The 22,858-nt window shown below is 42.7% G+C and overlaps 1 protein-coding gene across 4 annotated transcripts; it reads right to left on the bottom strand.

Moving 5' to 3' along the window:
• Positions 1–1,719: 1,719 nt before the first annotated feature.
• Positions 1,720–22,413, bottom strand: HTATIP2 (HIV-1 Tat interactive protein 2). Of its 4 annotated transcripts, none has more exons than XM_066251127.1 (6): positions 22,291–22,413; positions 21,583–21,778; positions 19,152–19,259; positions 8,674–8,811; positions 5,922–5,983; positions 1,720–4,492 (listed from the first exon to the last, which is right to left on the bottom strand). In XM_066251127.1, exons 2-6 carry the CDS (start codon positions 21,775–21,777, stop codon positions 4,267–4,269), a joined length of 729 nt encoding a protein of 242 aa, XP_066107224.1. In that variant the 5' UTR covers position 21,778; positions 22,291–22,413; the 3' UTR covers positions 1,720–4,266. The 4 variants fall into 4 exon arrangements, with proteins under 4 accessions (XP_066107224.1, XP_066107223.1, XP_066107225.1 ...); XM_066251126.1 differs by lacking the exon at positions 22,291–22,413 and adding an exon at positions 22,079–22,284; XM_066251128.1 differs by lacking the exon at positions 22,291–22,413 and adding an exon at positions 22,110–22,263.
• Between the last annotated feature and the right edge of the window lie 445 nt (positions 22,414–22,858).

The raw sequence follows: 22,858 nt of genomic DNA, 5'->3' as shown, positions 1-22,858 counted from the left end.
TTAACTATTCTGTAAACCCACCCTGGCCTTGCTTTTTCACATCTTTATGTAGTTTTCCTTAATATATATAAAATGCATAAAAGAAGCTACAAGACTGTCATGCTCCAGAGCACTTGCAATCTTGCTCCCAAGCCTCTGTGGTCAGTTTGGCCCAAATAAACTTATAAAGCTTTTCTACAGGTTTGGATATTTATTACGTTGACACTTTCTAACTTGATGGTCTGAAGCAAGTTACCTGACTTCTCTCTGCCTCCATTTCCTTAACTACAAAGTGGGGATAATGCACTAACCGCAGGGTTATTGTAAGGATAACATGAGTTAATACATGTCAAGTGTTTAGACGTAAGTGCTAATATCCTCAGCAATGGCAAGCAGTTGACCTGTTTGGTTAAGCAGGGGAGTGATACGGTCAGACATGTGTAGAAAGTAACATTCTGCCTGCTGTGGAGGAAGGAACACAAACCTTCCCATGCCTCCTGTCTTTCTTCCCTTTCTTAGTATCCATTCACACCCCACAAAGACTTCTTTGTGAGGTTGGCGGCAGTAATTTCAGCAGGTAATATCCCAAACTCTAATCCCAGAGGCTAGCATGCTTTTGACACATGTTTATAAAATCAAATTGACTACCCTTGTTTACCTGGCTCAACATAATCCTGCCTGATGTTCCATCTCAACCCTTCACCTTGGGCCCCAACCTTCAGCCTTTTATTTGGACGCATCATGTTTCCACCTCAGGGCCTTTGCTAAGGATACTCTACAGATGGGTGGATGCGTTTTGTCTCAGCAGGAGATTCCTCAGACCACCATTTCTAAAGTAGGTTCCACTGTCATTCCTGCAGCCTCCTGTTGGTTTCTTAGCACCTACCATTTATTTGTTTCTTCCTTTCTTCTTTCGGTGTTATCTACAACAGTTTGCACCATGAGGGTAAGGCCATGTTTCTTTACTTCCAATTCTCTGGCACATAATACATGTGCCTAACTCATAATAGGTAATCAACAAACATGCTGAATGAAATAGATGCCTTGTATTATTGCTAAATTCTTCTGCATGTACTTCTGTCCCTTGACCATAAACTCCAGGAGGACAGACTCCATCAAAGCCCCTTACATTGAAGCCCCTTACATTGTAGGACATTGCCAGAATGTCTGCTAGCTCCATTGGGTTATACTTATTGTTCACTGATATATCTGCACTGCCTACGCACCCCGTGGCACCTAGGATGTAATTAATAAACTGAATTAATTAATTCAAGGCCTTTCATTACTGAGGACCATCCAACATTTTCCTTCATCCTTCCAACATAAACTTTCTCCAGAAAGGCCCATCTTCTCTCTGTTAGTATAACACTTGCAGGGAAACCTACTAAATCCCTTAGTAACACCCATTCATTCAATGTTAATGGGGAAAAAATAATACCCAGTTTAGAGGGGCGATTGGGTCAGAATTTGTTCCTTAAAGTTTATGTCCCAAATTAATGCTAGGTTTGGGAGGGAGTAGCTTTTTTTCTCTGCACGAAAGATAAACACAAAACCTCGAGCCCTGGCCAGACAGTTCGGTTGGTTAGAGCTTCGTCCTGAAGCTCAGAGGTTGCCAGTTCGATCCCCAGTCAGGGCACACATGGGAACAGATTGATGTTCCTATCTCTGTCTCTCTCTCTCTCCCTTCCTCTCTCTCTAAAATCAATAAAATTAAAAAAAAATAACACAAATGCTCCCCTATTATTCCATCCACTATTAAGACCAGAATGTAATGTTGAACAAAACTCAACAGAAGGTTTGTGGGCAAGGGAATAATATACACAGAATAACTTTAAAACGGGTTACTGGGTTTAGCTGCCAGTACTTCAGGCTTCACTTCCGGGAGCCCATGCTTGTTATCACCCAAAGACACAGGCTCTTCAGAGTCCAGCCCCAAAGATACCCCACCTGACAGGAGGATGTGCCATCTCCTTCCTAAAGCCCACTGCCCTTTATCCTCCAGTGTCCACCCCTGAAGCTTGAAATGTACTTAGCATCCTGTAAGACCTATAAAAATGGACTGAATCAGTCAAATAACTTTGCTTCCCCTGCACAAACGTTAAGATATTCACCACCATCCTTTGTCCCATTTGGAAATTAATTTGGAAATTATCCTTGTTTACTCCCCTTGACTTTGACCCTTCTGCATCTTCCTTTTCCTTTTCTATAGTTTTTACATTGCAGCACTTTGAGATAAACTTTTCCCGGCTCTTTTGTGGTTAATCATTATAGGGATCCTAAACCAATGGAGAAACCCAAATATTTCGATTTATTCATCCACAGCATGTACCGACCCAGCAAAAATAAACGGAAACTCCCTGCAATTACACTGATACTGGATGCCCTTGCAGACTGGTAAAATACAAGTTATGGGATCAGGCTGACTTGGGTGAGAATGCTGGCTCTGCCATTTCCCAGCTTCAGGGCTTTCTCTTTGTTTGGCCTCTTGGGCAAGGCACTTATCTACAGTGAGCCTCAGTTTCCTCCCTCTAGGATATGAGTATGATAAGGTGACCACAGAACCTGGTCCTTTCCTGTTTCTAACAGGACCTGGAGCCAAAGTTTAAACCTTGGATACATCACTTACGAGTAATACTTGTGAAATACTACTCACAAGTAACACTTGTGAGCCCTTAACTGCTACTTCTTAAAGCCCTGCCCAGAATCCTGGACAAGAAGAGAAAGACAGATTTGAGCCTTGTCTCCCATTTTTCTGCCAGTCAACTTGCAAATATAAAGCTCCTTTCTTTTCTCAAAAGCCATCGTTTGCTTCTATGCGCAGTGGACAATGAACCCATATTCAGTAACAACAGTATCACCTATAAGGATGATAAAGATTGTTTGGAGGGTTGTAAAACAGACAGCATGTGTAAAGGATGGCCCTTAGCAAGCACTTGATAAATATTAGTTGCTATTATGTCATCTCATTGGCTAAAATACTGCATATAACCACTAATATTTGGGCATTTTCTAACATTCTAAGTGGCACCCAGTACTCGTCCATTTATTTTTATTCCTCTATTTAATTCTCCCATGAACTATATAAGTGCAGTTATATAATGACATATTATATATTCTAATTTTTCCATTGATTTGAGAGAGAGAGAGAGAGGAAAAGGGAGAGGGAGGAGGAGAGAAAGAGAAAAGGAGGGGAAGAAAGAAGGAGAGAGAAGCATCAACTCATTGTTTAGTTGTTTCATTAGGTTGTGTACTCATTGATTGCTTCTCCTATGTGCCCTGGCTGGGGGGTCAAACCCATGACCTCTGGTGCTCAAGGTTGCTGCTTTATTCAGTGAGCCACCCGGCCAAGGCCTTATTAAAAATCCAAAAGAAATCAGTAAGGCACAATGTTCACTTACACAATTACATGCAGTCAGCACTGGGTACCTTGGAGACACGAATGTCAACAATTTGAGAACAGAACTCATCTGCACTATACGTATGTCTGCACGCTGCTGTCACTGCAGATGGCATTTCAAAGCAGCCTCCCCACCAGTGGCAGCAGAGTCACCAGGGGAAGCTTCAACAAAATAACAGATTCCTGTGCCCGTACACCAAAATTTCAGATTCGGAAGGTTAGAGGCAGGACACACAAAGCTCTAGATTTGAGATGCTCCCTCAGTGGTGTACAGTTGATCCCTGAACAACACACAGCTTAGGGATGCCAATCCAGTGAAGGTGAAAATCCGCATATGGCTTTTGACCCCCGCCAAACTTAACTATACTCTACCCCTCACAGCCTCGGGTTTTACACCCATGGATTCAACCAACTGTGGACTGAAAACAGTATCTTTGATCTGAGGTTGGGAATCTGCAGATGCAGAGGGCCAACTGTAGTAATAGCCTACTGTTGACCAGAAGTCTTCCCAGCAACATAAACAGTAGATTAATACATATTTTCTATGTTATATGTATTATATACTATATTCTGACAATAAAGTAAGCTAGAGAAAAGAAAATGTTAACAAGAAAAACATACGAAATGGAAATTACACTAATAGTATGTATTAAAAAATCCAAGTGTAAATGCAACTGCGCAGTTCAAACCCATGTTGTTCAAGGGTCAACTGTATACATACGCATAGCCAGGCTCTGAACTGCTGATGCAGAGCCCCATCGTTTATGAGCTGCGCTTCATCTACTGGACATAATGAAACCATAGTTGAAGCATGCTTTTTTTAGACCCTTAAAATTTGTGATGAGGTGATGGCTGCTGATTTTTTACAAAAAAGCATTTCTCAGGTATGATCATGGTTTGAGAGAGCCGTTGGCTTTCGCCAGGTGGTACATGGCCTTGTTATCCAGCACTTCCTTCTTCTTGTCACTTGGTCTCACCGCGTTGATCAGCATTGCTCTAACCACAGCCACCACTGGTATAGAATGCCCACTGGCCCATGATTCTGGTAAGGAGCCAAAGAATTTCATAACCAACCATTCACCTGGGCGAGATTCTTGCCTATCACATAACAGAAATCTAAAGAGAAAAATAAAAAATAAAAAAGCAGAAGAGATAGTAAGTTGCATTTAGACCATAGAGGCGGTGATGGACTAAGCTGTGTCTACCCCAAAATTCAGGTTGAAGCCCCAACCCCCAGTGTGATTTATATAAAGATAGGTCCTTAGGAAGGTACTTAAAGGTTACTCGAGGTCATAAGGGTGGGACCCTAATCTGATAGGACTGTTGTCCTTACAGAAGAGGAAGAGATATAAGAGATTTTCTCTCCCGCCGTCCCAACCCCACACACACAGAGGAAAGACCATGTGCAGACACGGAGAGGGGACCTCACCAGACACTAATCCTGATGGCACTTTGCTCTTGGACTTCTAATCTCCAGAATTGTGAGAAAATAAATTTCTGTTGTCTAAGCCACCCTATCTGTGGTGTTATTCTGTTATGGCAGCCTGAACACAATAATACAGTGGGTAAAAGGTTTTATTTGGTGCATGAACAGGATTTTAACCCTTTGAGTAGTTTTTTTTCATGCTCACTGACCCCCGGGAGTGAGGTTTTTTCAAAAAATGAAATTAGTTCCAGTTACAGTTTTATTAACTTAAAATTTTGTTTGTTTGATAACCAATTTATGGAAACAAGAAGAATATATATTTGCCTTTTTTTAATTATTTATTTATTTATTTATTTATTTTTTGTATTTTTCTGAAGCTGGAAACGGGGAGAGACAGTCAGACAGACTCCCGCATGTGCTCGACCAGGATCCACCCGGCACGCCCACCAGGGGGCGACGCTCTGCCCACCAGGGGGCGATGCTCTGCCCCTCCGGGGCATTGCTCTGTTGCGACCAGAGCCACTCCAGCGCCTGGGGCAGAGGCCAAGGAGCCATCCCCAGCGCCCGGGCCATCTCTGCTCCAATGGAGCCTCGCTGCAGGAGGGGAAGAGAGAGACAGAAAGGAAAGAGAGGGGGACGGGTGGAGAAGCAGATGGGCACTTCTCCTGTGTGCCCTGGCCGGGAATCGACCCTGGGACTTCTGCATGCCAGGCCGACGCTCTACCACTGAGTCAACCGGCCAGGGCCTATTTGCCTTTTTTTAATGTTGCCTTATACATTTTTAAAATAAATTGATCAAAAAAAAATAAAATAAAAAATAAATTGATCGTACTCTGATTGGTCAGGAGGCACAAGGACGTACATGAACGTTCATACTACTCAAAGGGTTAAAAAAGGCGGCAGCAAAGCTACCTGGGAAATTCCACACTATTCTAAACCTGGCACCACCAAAACTCCTCACCCCTTCCTTCAAAGCCAAATGGTGGTTCTGTGGAGAATAATCCATCTCCAGCCAAATTGTTTCATATCTTAGACATCTTAGCTGTCAGCCTCTTCAAATAGAAAACTACCTTCTAGGGAATACCCAACAGTGGTCTCTTAGGCAGCAAGAATACTCACCCAGGCCTAAATATGGAGTAACGGTCAAACTTTAATTCTTCCACCCTATCTTCTACTTCTCCCTGTTAAAAAAAAAAAATACCCACAATTTTAGTATTTAATCAAGCCCAACTTATTATAATGCTTAAGAGAGAATAATGGGGTTTTGAAGATGACCTGCTTCTGAAGGTCTCACTAGAACTGACTCTTGAACAACACTGGTTCAAACTGCATGGGTCTTCTTACATGTGGATTTTCTCAAAAGACACACACAGTTCAAACACACATTTTTCAAAGATCATTCCAAGGCTTCAAGGAAATCCACATATGTGGTTACACGTGGATTTCTGATTGCATGGGAAGGTCAGTATCCCGAAGCCCCACATTGGTCAAGGGTCCATTGTACTTGTAAATATCCTTACCAAGATTTTTAGATTCCAAAGAGTTTGGGAAGTTAAGGAAGAGATCATTTAATCCTGACGTGCAGTAGTGTTAAAAAAGATGTACTGAATGAGTGAGTGCCTGCAAAGTCACCTAGCCTCTCACCTGATGGATGTTAAAACAGATCCAGAAAGTATAACTGACATGGACACGTGAGGAGCTTCACCATAAAAGAATAACCTCCCATCAGTCCAGAATTAATGTTGCAGGCTGGCAGACATTAACCTCTTTTTGGTTTCCGGGTAATTCCATTGACAGACCCGTAGACTTTCTGTGTTATTCATTTCCTAATAAACCCCACCAAATGTTAAAAGACAGTGAGATGACATCCAGACAATGTTTTAAATTAAATTTGTTAAACAAACCACGAATTTTCATGCCAGGCATCTCTATGAGCAGAAACGCCAGAGGAGCACAGGTCACAGGTGAATTAAGCAGCAAGCTCTCCTCCTCTTAACCTGTCACAGCCTATAATCTTAGGTAGCTTTAAAATTTGTTTTAATGTTCTTTAATATATTCAGAGTTGTGCCACCTTCACCTACAATCTTAGAATATTTCATCACCCCTAAGAGAAACCCAGTCCCAGGTAGCACTCACTCCCACCCCTTCCCTTTGAGCCCTATCCAACCACCAATCTTTCTGTCTCTAGATATTTGCCTATTCTGGCCATCTTGTGTAAACGGAATCATGCACGTTGTGGCCTTTTGTGACTGGCCACATAATGTTTTCAAGGTTCACCTCTGTTGCAGCTTTTTCATCATTCCTTGTTATAGCTGAATAATACACAATGTCCACAAAAATTAGGGGGTCAGGGACCGTGCAGATACTCCAGTACTTTCAGCCTTTTGTATAGTGCATTTTCACCACTGAAATAAAAGTTGGTTTTGCATCTCATTTGCATAAAGTGTAGTATATTGTTTATCCATCCATCCATCAGCTGATGGATATTTTGGGTTGTTTCTGCTCTGGCTCTTACGAATAATACTTCTATGAACTTTCAGATATAAGTTTTATGTGGATAGCTTTCTTGATTAGCTTTTTGCAAAGATGTGTTTTGTCTGTAGCAGCAGCGTGCATAAGAGTTAACACAGCAGGCTGATGCTGCTACCTTGGGAAAGCTTGCTCACGAGCTTAGCCTTTGACTTGGGAACTTGAATTTTGGGAGTGTTCCCATCATCACCTAACTGATATGGGTAGTTCACGGTGCCTAAACTATTTGTACAAACAGTGTGGTTCCTGCAGGGCACTTGTTTCCCTTCTGAAAGTCTCTGATTTTTTCTAAGCTGAAGGTGCCTTTGTGACTGACTCCCATAAAATCCCTGGCCTCCTGAGCTTGGGCAGATTCATCTGGTAGACAATACTCACTGCTGGAGAAAGTCAACACGTGCCGCCCCATGGGGAGAGAACTCGGAAACTTGGACCTGGCTTCCCCCGGACTTGACTCCATGTACTTCCTCCCTTCCGGACTTTGCTGTCTGGGTGTCCTTTCATTGTAATAAGTCATAGCTGTGAGTATGACTATACTCAGAGTCCTGTAAAACTTTCTAGAAACTTACCAAACTTAAGGATTCTCCAAAACAGGCATATCCTAGATTCCCTGACAAGAACCGTACACAGTAATAAAATACCATCTACTCTGGAAAAGTTTGAGAATCACTGCCTTAATGTTTCCTCTAATGTTAAGGTTCCATACTGATATTCAAGGCCAGAGCTGCCATATCTCATTTCACAATTACTAAATAACAAATGGGGGTGGGAGGATAACAGTGAAAATTATCTTCCTGGCCCTGGCCAGTTGGCTCAGCAGTAGAGTCCACCTGGCATGTGGAAGTCCTGGGTTCGATTTCCGGTCAGGGCACATGAGAAGCAACCATCTGCTTCTCCACCCCTCCCCCTACTCTTTTCTTCTCCTCCTGAAGTCATGGCTCAAATGGTCAAGCAAGTTGGCCTGGGTACTTAGGATAGCTCCATGGCCTATCTCAGGTGCTAAAATAGCTCGGTTGCTGAGCAATGGAGCAGCAGCCTCAGATGGGCAGAGCATCACCTGGTAGGGGGCTTTGCTGGATGGATCCCCATCAGGGCGCATGTGGGAGTCTGTCTCTCTGCCTCACTGCCCTTCACTTAATTAAAAGAGAGAGAGAAAAGAAATGTATCTTACAAATCGCTCCAGTTGACTAGGTATATCCCTGCAGAAAACAGTTCCTGTAGCTATAAAAATGTGTAACATAATACATTTAGTACATTTTTGTATTATTTAACATTCTATATTATTTGGTACAGCCAGTTATCCAGGGATCTCCAAAATTCATAGAAGAGAGACACTTGCACAAACCTTCACTTGCAGATATAAAAAGCTGCTTGACTTGTCGGCTCCTTTGGAGGACACCAAGTTGAAATGCTTGCACCCTCCGGCTTTTGCCAGCTCTGCAGATTTTAGGACATAATCTCGATCAACACGAATAAATCCGTCCTGAGGGAGGGAAAAGAAGATGACTTATTTCCAACAAGCTGTGAATTCACCTTAAAGATGACCACTCAGCCTGCGTGGCAGGCCGGGGAGCCTCCTGGGGGATGGTATCTAAATAAGATGCTTCCAAGCAATACATGAGTGTCAGGCTTAGGCCCTGGGAAGGGATCCAAGGATGTGCTTCCAGATAAATGGCCAGCTTTAGCAGCAAGGCCAGACTGCAGTGAAAAACCAGAGACAGTGGGTGAACCGTTTCTTTTTTTTCCTAGTTAAAAAAAAAAATTAAATAAAAATGAAAAAACAAATGAACAAACAAAATGACACTGAAACACAGACATCAAACAAATCAGCAAGGAGCAAAAGGAACACTAAGATCAGGCTGCAAAACTGCTGTTAGTCACACGTTTCTTTGTTTTTTCACTGATTTCACAACGTTCCAGCTCTCTCTGTTTTCTCTATTCAGTCTCAACTCTAACATGGTAGAGAGTCTCAAAGCAGGGCTGAGAACACTACCCACACACTATGATAACAGTCTATTTAATTTCCAATTTTTGTGTATGTTTTATAACATACTTTACATATTAGTAAAAAGGACACCCTCAACTTTTTTACTGACATGCCTGACCAGGCGGTGGCGCAGTGGATAGAGAGTTGGACTGGGTTGTGGAGGACCCAGGTTCGAGACCCCCAGGTCGCCAGAGTGAGCGCGAACTCATCTGGTTTGAGCAAGGCTCACCAGCTTGAGCCCAAGGTCGCTGGCTCGAGCAAGGGGTCACTTGGTCTGCTGTAGCCCCTCGGTCAAGGCACATATGAGAAAGCAATCAATGAACAACTAAGAAACCGCAACAAAGAATTGATGTTTCTCATCTCTCTCCCTTCCTGTCTGTCTGTCCCTATCTGTCCCTCTCTCTGACTCTCTCTGTCTCTCCCACAGGAAAAAAAAATTTACTGACAGGTGTATAATCAAGAATGTTTGGAGACTCTAATCTAGACTCAGTCCGGTGAGGGCAGTGGTTTGGTCTTTTTTCTTAATTCACATCTCAGCCTAGGTACATACCCAGCACATGGTAGGTGCTCTAAAAATACTTGAATGAATAAATACAAGTTCAATGAAAGTAGATAAAAGGCAAATTCAATTTAAAAAGAACTAGGAGAGAATAAAAGGAGGAGGGGAGAGGATGGTACAAACAACAGAAGTATAGATTCACTTCCAGGTCATCGCTGAAGGAGATGTGCCTGTCCCCAGACACGGGAACTCCACGTAGCACTGCTTCTCAGCATCACCAAAATCCTGGCATCCTCAGACTCAAAACAGCTGGAGAGAGGCCTAGAGTCTACTGAAGCTGACTTCATAAGTACCCACAATTATGCAAATGAGGTTTTATATCATGAGGATTCTAAATAGGAAGGTTGATTACTGCCCCAATAATTTTTTTATTATTATTAAATTTAATGCAGTGACATTGATAAATCAGGGTACATATGTTGAGAGAAAACATCTCCAGATTATTTTGACATTTGATTGTGCTGTATACCCCTCCCCCAAAGTCAAATTGTCTTCTGTCACCTTCTATCTGGTTTTCTTTGTGCCCCTCCCCTCCCCTATCCCCTCTCTCATTCATCGCCCCATCCCCCTTCCCCCCACCCCCCACTCCTGTTGCCATCACATTCTTGTTCATGTCTCTGAGTCTCATTTTTATGTCCCATCTATGTATGAATTCATATAGTTCTTAGTTTTTTCTGATTTACTTATTTCACTCCATAAAATGTTATCAAGGTCCATCCATGTTATTGTAAATGATCCGATGTCATCATTTCTTATGGCTGAGTAGTATTCCATAGTATATATGTACCAAAGCTTTTTAATCCACTCGTCCTCTGATGGACACTTGGGCTGTTTCTAGATTTTCGCTATTGTGAACAATGCTGCCACAAACATGGGGGTGCATTTCTCCTTTTGGAGCCATTCTATGGTGTTCTTGGGGTATATTCCTAAAAGTGGGATAGCTGGGTCAAAAGGCAGTTCGATTTTCAGTTTTTTGAGGAATCTCCATACTGTTTTCCACAGTGGCTGCACCAGTCTGCATTCCCACCAGCAGTGCAGGAGGGTTCCCTTTTCTCCACATCCTCGCCAGCACTTATTCTGTGTTGTTTTGTTGATGAGCGCCATTCTGGCTGGTGTGAGGTGATATCTCATTGTGGTTTTAATTTGCATTTCTCTAATGATTAGTGATGTTGAGCATTTTTTTATATGCCCATTGGTCATCTGTATGTCCTCTTTGGAGAAGTGTCTATTCATTTCTTTTTCCCATTTTTGGATTGGATTGTTTGTCTTCCTGGTGTTGAGATTTACAAGTTCTTTATAAATTTTGGTTATTAACCCCTTATCAGACATATTGTCAAATATGTTCTCCCATTGTGTAGTTTGTCTTTTTATTCTGTTCTAATTGTCTTTAGCTGTGCAAAAGCTTTTTAGTTTGATATAGTCCCATTTGTTTATCCTGTCTTTTATTTCACTTGCCCGTGGAGATAAATCAGCAAATATATTGCTCCAAGAGATGTCGAAGAGCTTACTGCCTATGTTTTCTTCTAAGATGCTTATGGTTTCACAGCCTATATTTAAGTCTTTTATCCATTTTGAGTTTATTTTTGTGAGTGGTGTAAGCTGGTGATCTAGTTTCATTTTTTTGCAGATAGCTGTCCAATTTTCCCAACACCATTTGTTAAAGAGGCTGTCTTTACTCCATTGTATGCTCTTACCTCCTTTGTCAAATATCAGTTGTCCATAGAGCTGTGGGTTTATTTCTGGGTTCTCTGTTCTGTTCCATTGATCTATATGCCTGTTCTTATGCCAGTACCAGGCTGTTTTGAGTATAATGGCCTTGTAGTATAACTTGATATCAGGAAGTGTGATATCTCCCACTTTATTCTTCTTTTTTAAGATTGCTGAGGCTATTTGTGTTCTTTTTTGGTTCCATATAAATTTTTGGAATATGTGGTCTATATCTTTGAAGTATGTCATTGGTATTTTAATTGGTATTGCATTGAATTTATAGATTGTTTTGGGTAATATAGACATTTTAATGATGTTTATTCTTCCTAACCATGAGCATGGTATATGCTTCCACTTGTTTGTATCTTCCTTGATTTCTTTTATCAATGCTTTATAATTTTCTGAGTACAAGTCTTTAGTCTCCTTGGTTAAGTTTACTCCTAGTACTTTATTTTTTTTGGTTGTAATAGTGAAGGGCATTGTTTCCTTAATTTCTCTTTCTGACTGTTCATTTTTGGCATATAAAAATGCCTCTGATTTCTGAGTATTGATTTTATATCCTGCCACTTTGCTGAATTCATTTATCAGGTCCAGCAGTTTTTTTGACTGAGACTTTAGGGTTTTCTATATACAATATCATATCATCTTCAAATAATGATAGTTTTACTTCTTCTTTTCCAACTTGAATGCCTTTTATTTCTTCTTCTTGTCTGATTGCTGTGGCTAGGACTTCCGGGACTATGCTGAATAAGAGTGGTGAAAGGGGGCACCCCTGCCTTGTTCCTGATCTTAAGGGTATTGCTTTTAATTAAAAAATTTCTCTCTGGTAGTTACTGATTCTAAATGTTTTATTTTGTATGGCGGTGAGTACCCTTCGTAGAATATCAGAAACATCCCTGAGGAAATATCAAATCCAGACTCCTCATTATGGAGAGGTGACAACAAGGTCCAGCGGTCCAGTGAACTGCCTGATAATAAGTGAGAGAGCTGAGCAAGTGCCCACAGTGGACTCTCTGAGCAGTCTCTCTGCTCTATACGTGTTCCTTCTCACCTCATACTATCTCCAGCTAACGGAAGTCACTAATTCATACTTGTGGGAGGCAGAACAGTGACCCCTCCATGATGTTCCAGTCCTAATCCCACACCTGTGGATGGGTTAGGTTACATGGCAAAGATACAGATGGCTGCCAGAATAGAGAGAGGGTTTAGGGGCGGGGGATTGTGACATCTTAGGACAAGCAGTGCTGGCCACCAGCCATGAAAACTGAGTACATCCAATATATGGCTGGAGGCAAAAGATAAACAAGTGTTAGAAATGTAGCAATATTTTCTTTGTACCCAGCATCGCATCCAAGAAGCTTTACCCTAGAGACTTAGCCAAGAATGAGGTCAGCTAATCGCACCTCTCTCGCCCTTGTAAACGCTGCTTGCTTGCTCAGCCTAGATAGCCACCCTATAAAAAGGAGCCATTTTAGAAGCTCGGGGCTGCAGTGTTCCCTTGTGTGGGTTGCCTGCAGTCCCTGCGCAGGTTTGCAATAAAACTTATAAAATTCACTTTGGGTTTGCTGTGTTCTGTCTCCTGGGATGTAAGAGGGATGAGTAAAAAAGTTGAGGGATTAAGATATACAAGTTGTCAGATACAAAAATAGTCACGGAGATATAAAGTACAACATAGGAAATATAGCCAGTAATATTGTAATAGCTATGTATGGTTCAAATGGGTACTAGACTTACCAGGGTGATCACTGCGTAAGTTATGTAAATATCTAATCACTATGTTCTACACCTCACGCTAATACAATATTGTGTCAACTGTAATTGAAAAAGAAATTTAAAGAATAAAAAGGGAAATTAAGATTATAGGTGGAATTGAGGTTACTAATCAATCAGCTGGCCTAAAAATCAGATTATTCTGTATTATCCAACTGGTCCCAATGTAATAATAAGAGTCCTTAAAAGAAGAAAAGAGAAACAGAAGAGGTGAGTGTTATGCAATGGGAAATGCACTAGTGCCCCCTACTGGCCTTAAAGATGGAGGGAGGGGACCATGAACCGAGGAGTGTGGGCGGCCCGGAGAAGTAGGAAAGGGGAAAGAAGTGGATTCTCCCCCCAGAACCTCGCAACACCTTTATTTAACTCAGCGAAGTCCCTGTTAGACTTCCAATTTACAGAACTGTTAAGTTAATACATTTATGTGGTTTTAAGCCACTAAATTTGAGACAATTTGTTACAGCAGCCATAGAAAACTAACACAGAATTCAATTTTAAAACAAGAGCCCCAAACATTTTACACTTGATATTGAAAGAGATCATAAAAGAAAAGTAAACATATAGTAAGTATAGAGCTTGACGAATTTTCATAAACTGAACATTACTCTGCAACCAGTTCTTAAAGCAAGAAATAGAACATCAATGCCCTGGCCAGGTATCTGTATCTCAGTGGTTAGAGCATTGTCCCAATATGCCAAGGTTGTGGGTTTAACCCTCACATACCAATATCATACCATAATCATACTAGTCAGGGCACATACCATAATCAACCAATGAATACATAAATAAGTGGAACAACAGGTCGATGCGCCTCTCTCTCTCTCTCTCTCTCTCTCTCTCTCTCTCTCTGAAATAGAACATTACTATTAACCCAAAAGCTTCTCTTGTCCTTTCTTATTACTCACAGTACAGCGATAACCACGACCTGCAGGGAAGTGATATTTTTCTGCCTTACTTTAGGAAATATAACCTTAACTTTTAACGAATGAATCAGCACCGTCTCCTTTTGCGTTGTTTACATTGACATTCTACCGTAACTGACTTGCCAACCTGTCCTACACCCTGATTCAAACTTGTGTTGTTGTTTCTTTAAAGCAGTGTGAAGCAAACCACATTTAATTCTCAGCACATCCTGAGAGAGGGATGTGATTCTCCTCAGAGCCATTCTCTGAAATGAGATTTTTACATGTGCTGAAAGTGTGCCAAGAAAAACAATTCAAACCTACATAGAAAAATTCTAAAACACTCATTTTCTCTTCCATGTCTGTTTCTCCTCCCCCCCATTCCAATTCACCACAACTCTGATTTTAATAATAGGTTCGTTATTCGTAATAAAATGACACAGTTGACTAGTGAAATACATTCCTCTTCATTGTTGCTGAGGTTTTAGCACTATTTTTTGGAAGGTGCAGTATAGTTGTCTCTGTTAAAATGCTTTTCTTTCATCGGCTTCTTTAAAAATAAGGGAAAGACCCAGCCAATCACAAGTCTGTAAACCGACGCTGTCTCTCTCACTTAATCCAGGGCCAGTAAAGGGATAATTTGATTAAACTGGGACCCTAATTTATTTGGCTTTAGTTCTGGATCAAGCTCTCCTTAATAGAGTGCTGTCGGCTCCAATTGTTTGATGAAAATTAAAGTGACATACATACCATGGGACTTTCTCAATCTGATTAGTCAGCGAAGGCACATCAATACCACCCCAGCCATCAGACTCTGGCGTCCCTCCTTTCACCCGACCGGCCCACAACTGACAACCGCTCCTTGAAGGAGGAGCACCCAGGCTGCTGCGGAGACCCCCACGCTTAACCCATCATCCCCGCTCAATGGGCCCCGCTGACAAGGTGCCCATACCTTTCTCCATCGCTGTTCTCCGGACAAAGCTAAATATTGTTTTATTAGCAATCAATGGCTGTTAATCCAAACCGATTTCACAAATCCTCTGAGCCCTCAAGCTGATTATAAATACGCATTTTTCCAAGCCCACAAATTTTGAATTTCACTTCCCCTGCCCTGATGCGTGCCCTTTTAGCTGGTGAATGAAACTCAAAAGCGAAGGGGTCAACGGCTTTCAAGGACTTAGCACAAGTAAACGTGGGCCCTGCTGACTGACTCAGAGACATCAGCACGCATCAATTTTCTGTGGCGTGAGGAAGATTCCATTTATAGAAAGAAAGGAGCTATCTTTAAAATCTTATTAGTAATAACTTTTCTTATTCTCTAACAGTTCAAATTAAAAAAAAAATAGAAAAACAAACTGAAACAAGCTATTCCATACCCCAGAAACAATTTCCAGAAAAACTGTACTTAGTTTCCCTAACTGTATGGCCAGAGAAGAGATATCTCTGTGATTTCACAGTTGGCGTACCCTACTCTAAGCTAGGAATCAGTTGCTTTTAGAAAAAGAAATTTATTAAATAAGTTCTCACTATAAATTTCCTTTCTCAGTACCCACTTGAAAGAATAAACACAATATAATAGGACTCAGCAGAGATATCTTCATAGGTTCCACAAACATCTAGGGAGACAAATTCTCCAATTACTCTTTATCCAAGTCTTATTAAAATCCAAAGCTACTAAGTATTTCTTCTCATCTTCTTTACTAATGCCTGAATACTGAGCGCACTCTGGCTTAAGACCAACTCATCCAACAAGGTATTTCAGCAGTGACTGAAATATGACAAGCAAGCATGCCAAAATGACTCAAGGTCAGGGGGATCTTTTTCTTAGAAGGGAAGATCCATCATTTTGTAAAGGGTCCCACTTAGTCACATTTCTGCTTCCGATTCTTTCTCCTTTATTCCAACCCTCTACATTAGACTAGAAGACAGAGATGCTGACGAAAAACAAAGGCCATCATCTGACACCCCGTGGTGGGCATCTCTGGAGGGCACCTCTGTGTTTGATGTACTGTGGAGGAACCAAGACCTCGATTAGAGAAAGGGCTCTGGATAGAAAAATGAAATCAAACAGGTCCTGAGGATTCATGAGTTTTCACAGAATTTTTCCACTTGGAATATTCTTTTCTCTGTGTTATAAAAGTCAAAGAATTCTGCCAGGCCAAAGGGGCTTCAGTGGTCACCCCCTCTCGGTACAGACAAGGAGGCAGCAGCCCACCAGGGCTAACCACATACCCAAGTGCCCACCACAACCTGGTATCCAAACCGAGCCTATAATTTGGGTCCCTCAAACCATCAAGGACCTTGTCACTTCACAAGTCCCCTCCTAGACATCAAATACAACTGTAGAAATTACAACAGGGGTTGGCAACCTTTTCCTGTAAGGGACGGGATAATAAATCTTTTCAGATTGGCAGGCTTCTGTTGCAATTACCCAGTTCTGATGTCATGATGCAAAAGCAGCCATAGAAAGTAAAGCAATGAGACTGGCTATATTCTGATAGAACTTTATGGATACTGAAATGATCATTTCTTACATTTTCCCATGTCCTGGCATTTTTAAAAATTGTTTAAAAGTCTAAAAACCTTCTTAGCTCACGGGCTATACAAAAACAGGGGGTTGTATTTGGACCACAAGTCTCTAGTTCACATGCCCCTGTATTAGAAGAGTATTCATTAGAATCAGAAACCATCAGGCTGTAATGATAGCTAATGAATGTTGCATCGGCTACATCAATCACATTAATGGCATCATCCATTCAATAGAATCCAAGAACCTGGACTACTGGAATCTCTATAGGCCTAGTAGGTGTAGAGACAAATGAAGAGATGAAACCACATCATACCACTACAAACCACCTAACCAAATCCTTTTCTTAATACCGGTGCTGGGAAAACACTATTTTCAAATGGTATCTGGGAGGGAGTTTTTGCTCTTCACTCCAGGCCAATAGATATCTGGTTTTCAAAGGGTATTTCAACTTTCACTAGCACACAAGTTACTCACTAAGCAAGATGAAGCCCTCTGGGACCTGATCCCAAGAAAACCAGCAGGTGAGGAGGACTAACGCATCCCAGCTTCTTGTGAATTCTCGCCTCTTTTAAATTGCCCAAAGTTGGCCTGACCTGTGGTGGCGCAGTGGATAAAGCATCAACCTGGAAACGCTGAGGTTGCTGGTTCAAACCCTGGGCTTGCCTGGTCAAGGCACATATGGGAGTTGATGTTTCCTGCTCCTCTCCCCTTCTCTCTCTTGCTCTCTCTCTCCCTCTCTATAACAAATAAATAAAATCTAAAATAACAAAACAACAACAAAAGGTGTCACAAACTGCATATTGCATACAATCTAAATTAGCTTCAAACAAACAAACAAGGCTGGAGGAAATGTCAGCTTTCTTTTAATCACTACTGTCTTATCTTAAACCATTTAAACCCTGACTCATTTATAAGACTATATTTGGCTTATTAGTCTTGCTTCTGCTTGCTCATTAATTACATTTATCTTTTCTTTTCAAACTGATTTTGGAGAACAAAAGGTACTAAGTACCCTGAGAGGAGGGAAACCAAAGCCATCTAAAAAATATTCTAAATAAGAAAGACACCCAATGCTTCTGATTAAAGTTGCATTATACAATTTGGATGCAACAAAGCAATCTGTATTTTCCCTAAAGCAGGCTAGGAGATTGCCTTATGTCATGGAAATCAACTGCTCTATGCCTAACGCAGTGCTCTTTGTTTCTTGGGGTTTTTTTTTGCTGAGTCACCATCAAAATCAGATAGGCACTTGAGACAGAACAAAACTTTTTCAATGCTTTTAGAGGGCACACTGCTTGTAACTGTCCCTGGGACAAAAAGGCTGCACTAGCCACTGAGCAGGAACATGATATAGGAGAAATAATGGCCCAAATCCTGGGACACTGCTCAGTATAGAGCTCAGAACCCAGCTGTATTCCCAAAGTGGACATGGTAGAACTGCAGAAGGTTTGGAAACAGACCTCTACCGAAAACAAAAAATAGAATTGTTCTTTGGATCACCAGGAGGCCCACTAGAATTACAACTGAGCCTAACTCCCTGGCTGTATATACCAATTGTTCTTAAATGTGTGTTCTCCTAATGATTCTGATGCATGGGGCTGTTTATAACCTATGGTAAGCCACTATGGCAGCACTGTGCTGCTGCATATTATAATAAATAGGCATGTTTAGCTCCAGCAAGTAAATTCTGCTAGAGGGACAAAGTACAAAGTATAAGTATGCATTCACACTTGCCCAAGACCTACGTAGTAGTAAACTATGACTTCTCGATAAGGGCTGAAGCAATTTACAGCACCATTAAAAAGGAAAGAAAATGTTTGCTGGAACAGTTCTGCGTCAGTGAAACCTGAATCACCAGTGGGACTGACTCACTGCTGGGGGCTGAGTCATCATGGAGGCTCCTTGAATCGTGCCTCTGTTCCGGTGTTCTAGCCCAGAAGTGTAAAGCCTGACACAAAATGAGACTGAAAGCAAATCACTCAAGTAAGAGAGATTGCTTTAAGTTTAATACATTTATGAAGAAAAAAAGAATTAAAAAGCTTACTGCTAACAGAATGAGCCAGTGACTTTTACCCTGATGCAATAGTTTGGAAACAGATACTACAGCCCCTTAGGGGCTGTAGTAACAACAATATTTACAAAGATTTGTAAATATATATGACTGTTCCAAGCACATCTTAAAGGAAGGAAAGAGGAACTTATCAATGTTATTCAAAGTACAGCTAAGGCTACAGCAGAGTACATGAAATTTTAAATAAGAGCTTATTTACATTTAAGCACTGCAAATGGGAAGAATAAGAGTGAACAAGAAAGGAATCTTCGACATTATTGGCCAGTGAAAAGGGATAAGGGTATAAGTCTTCCTTACCACCCCAGCTTTTCTTCTGGTGGTACCCAGGCAGCAGAAGCCAACATCGTGACCTTGAAAGGCAGACGCGTAGTCTTCCAATTTTTCAAAGTCCACCACTTCTTGATTCTAGATGACAAGAAACAGCTGCATATAACTTCATGCTATTAAAAAATAAATAGCCCTGGCCAGTTGGCTCAGTGGATGGAGCATTAGCCCGGCATGTGGACATCCTGGGTTTGATCCTCGGTCAGGGTGCACATGAGAAGTGACCGTCTGCTTTTGTTCCCATCTCTCTCTTCCCCTCCTGCAGCCAGTGGCTCAATTGGTTTGAGCATCAGCCCCAGGTGCTGAGGATAGCTCGTTGGTCTGGGTGCCAGCCTCAGGTGCTAAAAATAGCTCAGTTGATTCCAGCATCAGCCCCAGATAGGGGATACTGGGGGATCCCAGTTGGGGCACATGTGAGAGTCTGTCTCGCTATCCCCCTTCCTCTCACTTAAAAAAAATATCCCTCTACATTTAAAGAATAAATTACAGAATATTCCTGAAGAGTCTGCCCACCTAACATCAAATTTTGCAAGCTAATTTTCTCCTACCAAAACCCAATTAATCTGAATTCAAAATCAATAATGCACTAATACAGCTCCAGTACACATAATTGGACTAGGAATGATCCAGATCTGTAAAGACAGGTTCAATTACAATTTTCTCTCTGGAAAAATAAAAGATCTGTCTGCATATCACCAGCAGGGAAACCAATGAGGTATATGTGGGGTCAGGCATGGTGTTTGGAATCTTAAATGTCTATGTTAAGAGTCTTAGGCTTGCAACTTCCTGAACATGTAATTTTGGCCAAGTAATTTTATTTTGTGTCTCAGTTTTTCAGCACTCAAATGTAAATAATAATCTTTCCTTCAGTCCAATCCATGGAACACCTGCATTAAAACCAGCCAGTGGAGCCATGGCCAGTTGGCTCAGTGGTAGAGTGTCAGCCCGGCATGTGGAAGTCCCAGGTTCAATTTCTGGTCAGGGCACACAGGAGAAGTGCCCATCTGCTTCTCCATCCTTCCCCCTCTCCTTCTTCTCTATCTCTCTCTTCTCCTCTCACAGCCAAGGCTCCATTGGAGTAAAGTTGGCCCGGGCTATGAGGACCGCTCCGTGGCTTCTGCCTCAGGTGCTAAAATGGCTCCAGCCGCAAGGGAGTACCATCTGCCGGGTGGACCCTGGTCAGGTGCATGCAGGAGTCTGTCTGACTGCCTCCCCACTTCTAACTTCGGAAAAAATACATACACACACACACACACACACACAAATCAGCCAGTGGGTTCTTGATGAAGGGCATATTCTTGGGTCTCACACCAATACTTCTGAGTCAGACACTGCATTTGTGATAAGCACCCTTGGAAAGTCTCATGCTCACTGAAATTGAAGATCCTCCACCTAACTTGGTAAGTTTGTTGTGAAACTTAAAGAACTATTTTCCTGGCACAATGCTGAAGAAAGATGTTTGCATAAAGTGCCTGACCAAAAGATGTACCACCAAAACAAGACTATCAAAGCACAGACCTCTATGTCCGTTTCTAACTGCTAGAAATATCTGACACACCCCAGGAAGCCGGAGTAGAAAGACTACGTTATTGCCTAAGTTTGAGCAAAGATGTCCATTTTAAACAAAAGTCCTGATGGACCAAAGATGTGCAAAATGACCTGAACATGGACCTGCAGGAGTCAGGAGCATTTATTTGTGAGACTGTTTATTATCTGGAATGTGTGTCTGTGAAACCCGTGGAACCAAGTTCTATAATTACGGGGTCTCAAGATTCCACTGTAATTTACTGAAGTTCACAACTCCGTTTAAACATGGGAGGACTCTTCACAAAGCTCGGACTTCAACTATTTATGGAGTTTGTACCAGACTGAATTTTGGTGTATTGTTTGGTTAACCGTGAAAGTGTAAGTGACAGTAAGGGGGAGGGATATTCACCTTATGGACACAAGGCTGCGGCCCTGGGAAGTCAGGCAGGGCAAATTCTTCTGAGTACCCCCACTTTCACTGCTATAGACCAGTCTTGCTCTGCATTTTCTGGGTCACTGATAACATTAGTGTGGAGTGGACAGGGAAACAAGACTAGCAAAATGGACTGTTTCTAGAACCCAGCTTGAATGACGCCAGAAACAAAGCTGTTCTCTGTCTTCCCAGCTCCCATTACAACCCAGGCCCAGCCTCACAGGTGCCTGGACTGAGAGGACTTTGCCAGGGGCCACACAGTGAGGGCAGGCCCCCCTGAGCCTACAATCCAGGACTCCAGCTTCCAGGACTCACACAGACCAGTCTTGGCCACCTTCTCATCACCCCAGCAGCCCCTACCGCTGGCGTGCAATATTCAACCTTTAGGCACAAAATATGTCCACCCACTTTGAGTACATTTTGAATCTCAGCCCAAATACCCACCACATTTTTATAAGCTTCCTCATCAAAGGTCAGCTTCCTCCGGCCAATGATTGTGACTTTGGAGAACAGGCTCTGTTTCAATATTTCTTTTAAGAGCACTCTGCCGGTTTCCCCGCTGGCGCCCAGAATAAAGACGGATTTATTCTGCATCCTGAAGTCTTCTCGAAGCTTGGGCAGCGCCTCTGTCTCAGCCATGCTACGGAAATAAAATCAACAAGTGCGGCTCTTACAATGTTTAAGGGATGGCCTGGGGAACAAGGAATGTTTATTCGCTCTGAAAGAAAATATTATTATTCTCTGCAGTCTGGGCCCAGAGGAACGTGCTGAGTCACCTGCAGGGCTGGTGCCAACTCAGCCACACACAGGAAAGGGCCACAAACTGCTAACACCAAGACGCCTCGTTTCCCCTTTGTAACCTGACTGCTATCCCTCCTTCCTCCGCCCAAAAGGTGCGGGCGGGGGGCGGGCAGCTCTGTCCCCTAAGCGTAGGGGTTACCTGGAGCCCCAGCCCGGCCCCGCGTCCTCACTTCGTAGCAGGAGCAGGGCGGCCACCAGCACCGCCACAGCCGCTGCCCCTGCGCTCAGTGCAGTGGCCGGGTGCATCCGGACATCCCTCCGTCCCTCGTGTGCTTAGCCCCCTGGTCCCAGGACTCCGGTGCCCCTCCCAAGTCCACCATGGGGGTCGGAGGCGGCTCCACCCACGCCTACCAGGCTTCTTCCTGGTGACTTTGCAACGCGACTGCCTCGCCCCGCCCCTAGGGGCGGGGACCTGGGTAAGGACAGGCAGGTCCAACTGGAGCCGGGAGTCCGGAGCCAAGTACTGGTCACGTGGGCGCGAGAGCATGTGCGCTGCACAGGGCAAGGTCTGACGCGCCGAGACTTCCACGACCCTCTCCGCGGCGTTCTTGTTTTTCTTCACCGCCTGGGCTGAGTTCACCCATATTCAAGGTCTCAGCCTATGGGCTTGACCATCGCAGGTCCCTTTCTAAAATCATAATTTCAGTTGAGTATTGGGCGTTTTCACCCCAAATTCATCATGTGTCAAAAACTTAACCTTTCCCATCTAACTATCCCAAAGAGGAATAATACAAACCTGTTTCTTGCTTCTCTTGGATGTCACTGTCCCTATCATTCGCACACCCCTCCCCCCTCCCACCTTGGCGTCTTGGTGATCCGGGGCACACAAATCATCAACACAGGAAGACCTTCCCCTGGGAGGGAAGGCACCACATCTGTCTCATTGCTGTAACCCCAGCTCTCCTGACAGTGTTTAGCA

The sequence above is a fragment of the Saccopteryx bilineata genome, chromosome 1 (genome assembly GCF_036850765.1).
Source record: "Saccopteryx bilineata isolate mSacBil1 chromosome 1, mSacBil1_pri_phased_curated, whole genome shotgun sequence".
Classification (NCBI taxonomy): domain Eukaryota; kingdom Metazoa; phylum Chordata; class Mammalia; order Chiroptera; family Emballonuridae; genus Saccopteryx; species Saccopteryx bilineata.
This window is presented reverse-complemented; position numbering and strand designations above follow the sequence as displayed.

What these genes read in the sequence shown, in the direction of transcription:
- HTATIP2 (XM_066251126.1), bottom strand. Translation starts at nt 22,185, where the DNA reads ATGCACCCGGCCACTGCACTGAGCGCAGGGGCAGCGGCTGTGGCGGTG. An exon ending in AGGAAGCTTATAAAAATGTG is followed by an intron (nt 19,260 to 21,582) that starts GTGGGTATTTGG and finishes CTTGTCATCTAG; the next exon opens with AATCAAGAAGTGGTGGACTT. An exon ending in TTTTATATCTGCAAGTGAAG is followed by an intron (nt 5,984 to 8,673) that starts GTTTGTGCAAGT and finishes TTTTTTTAACAG; the next exon opens with GGAGAAGTAGAAGATAGGGT.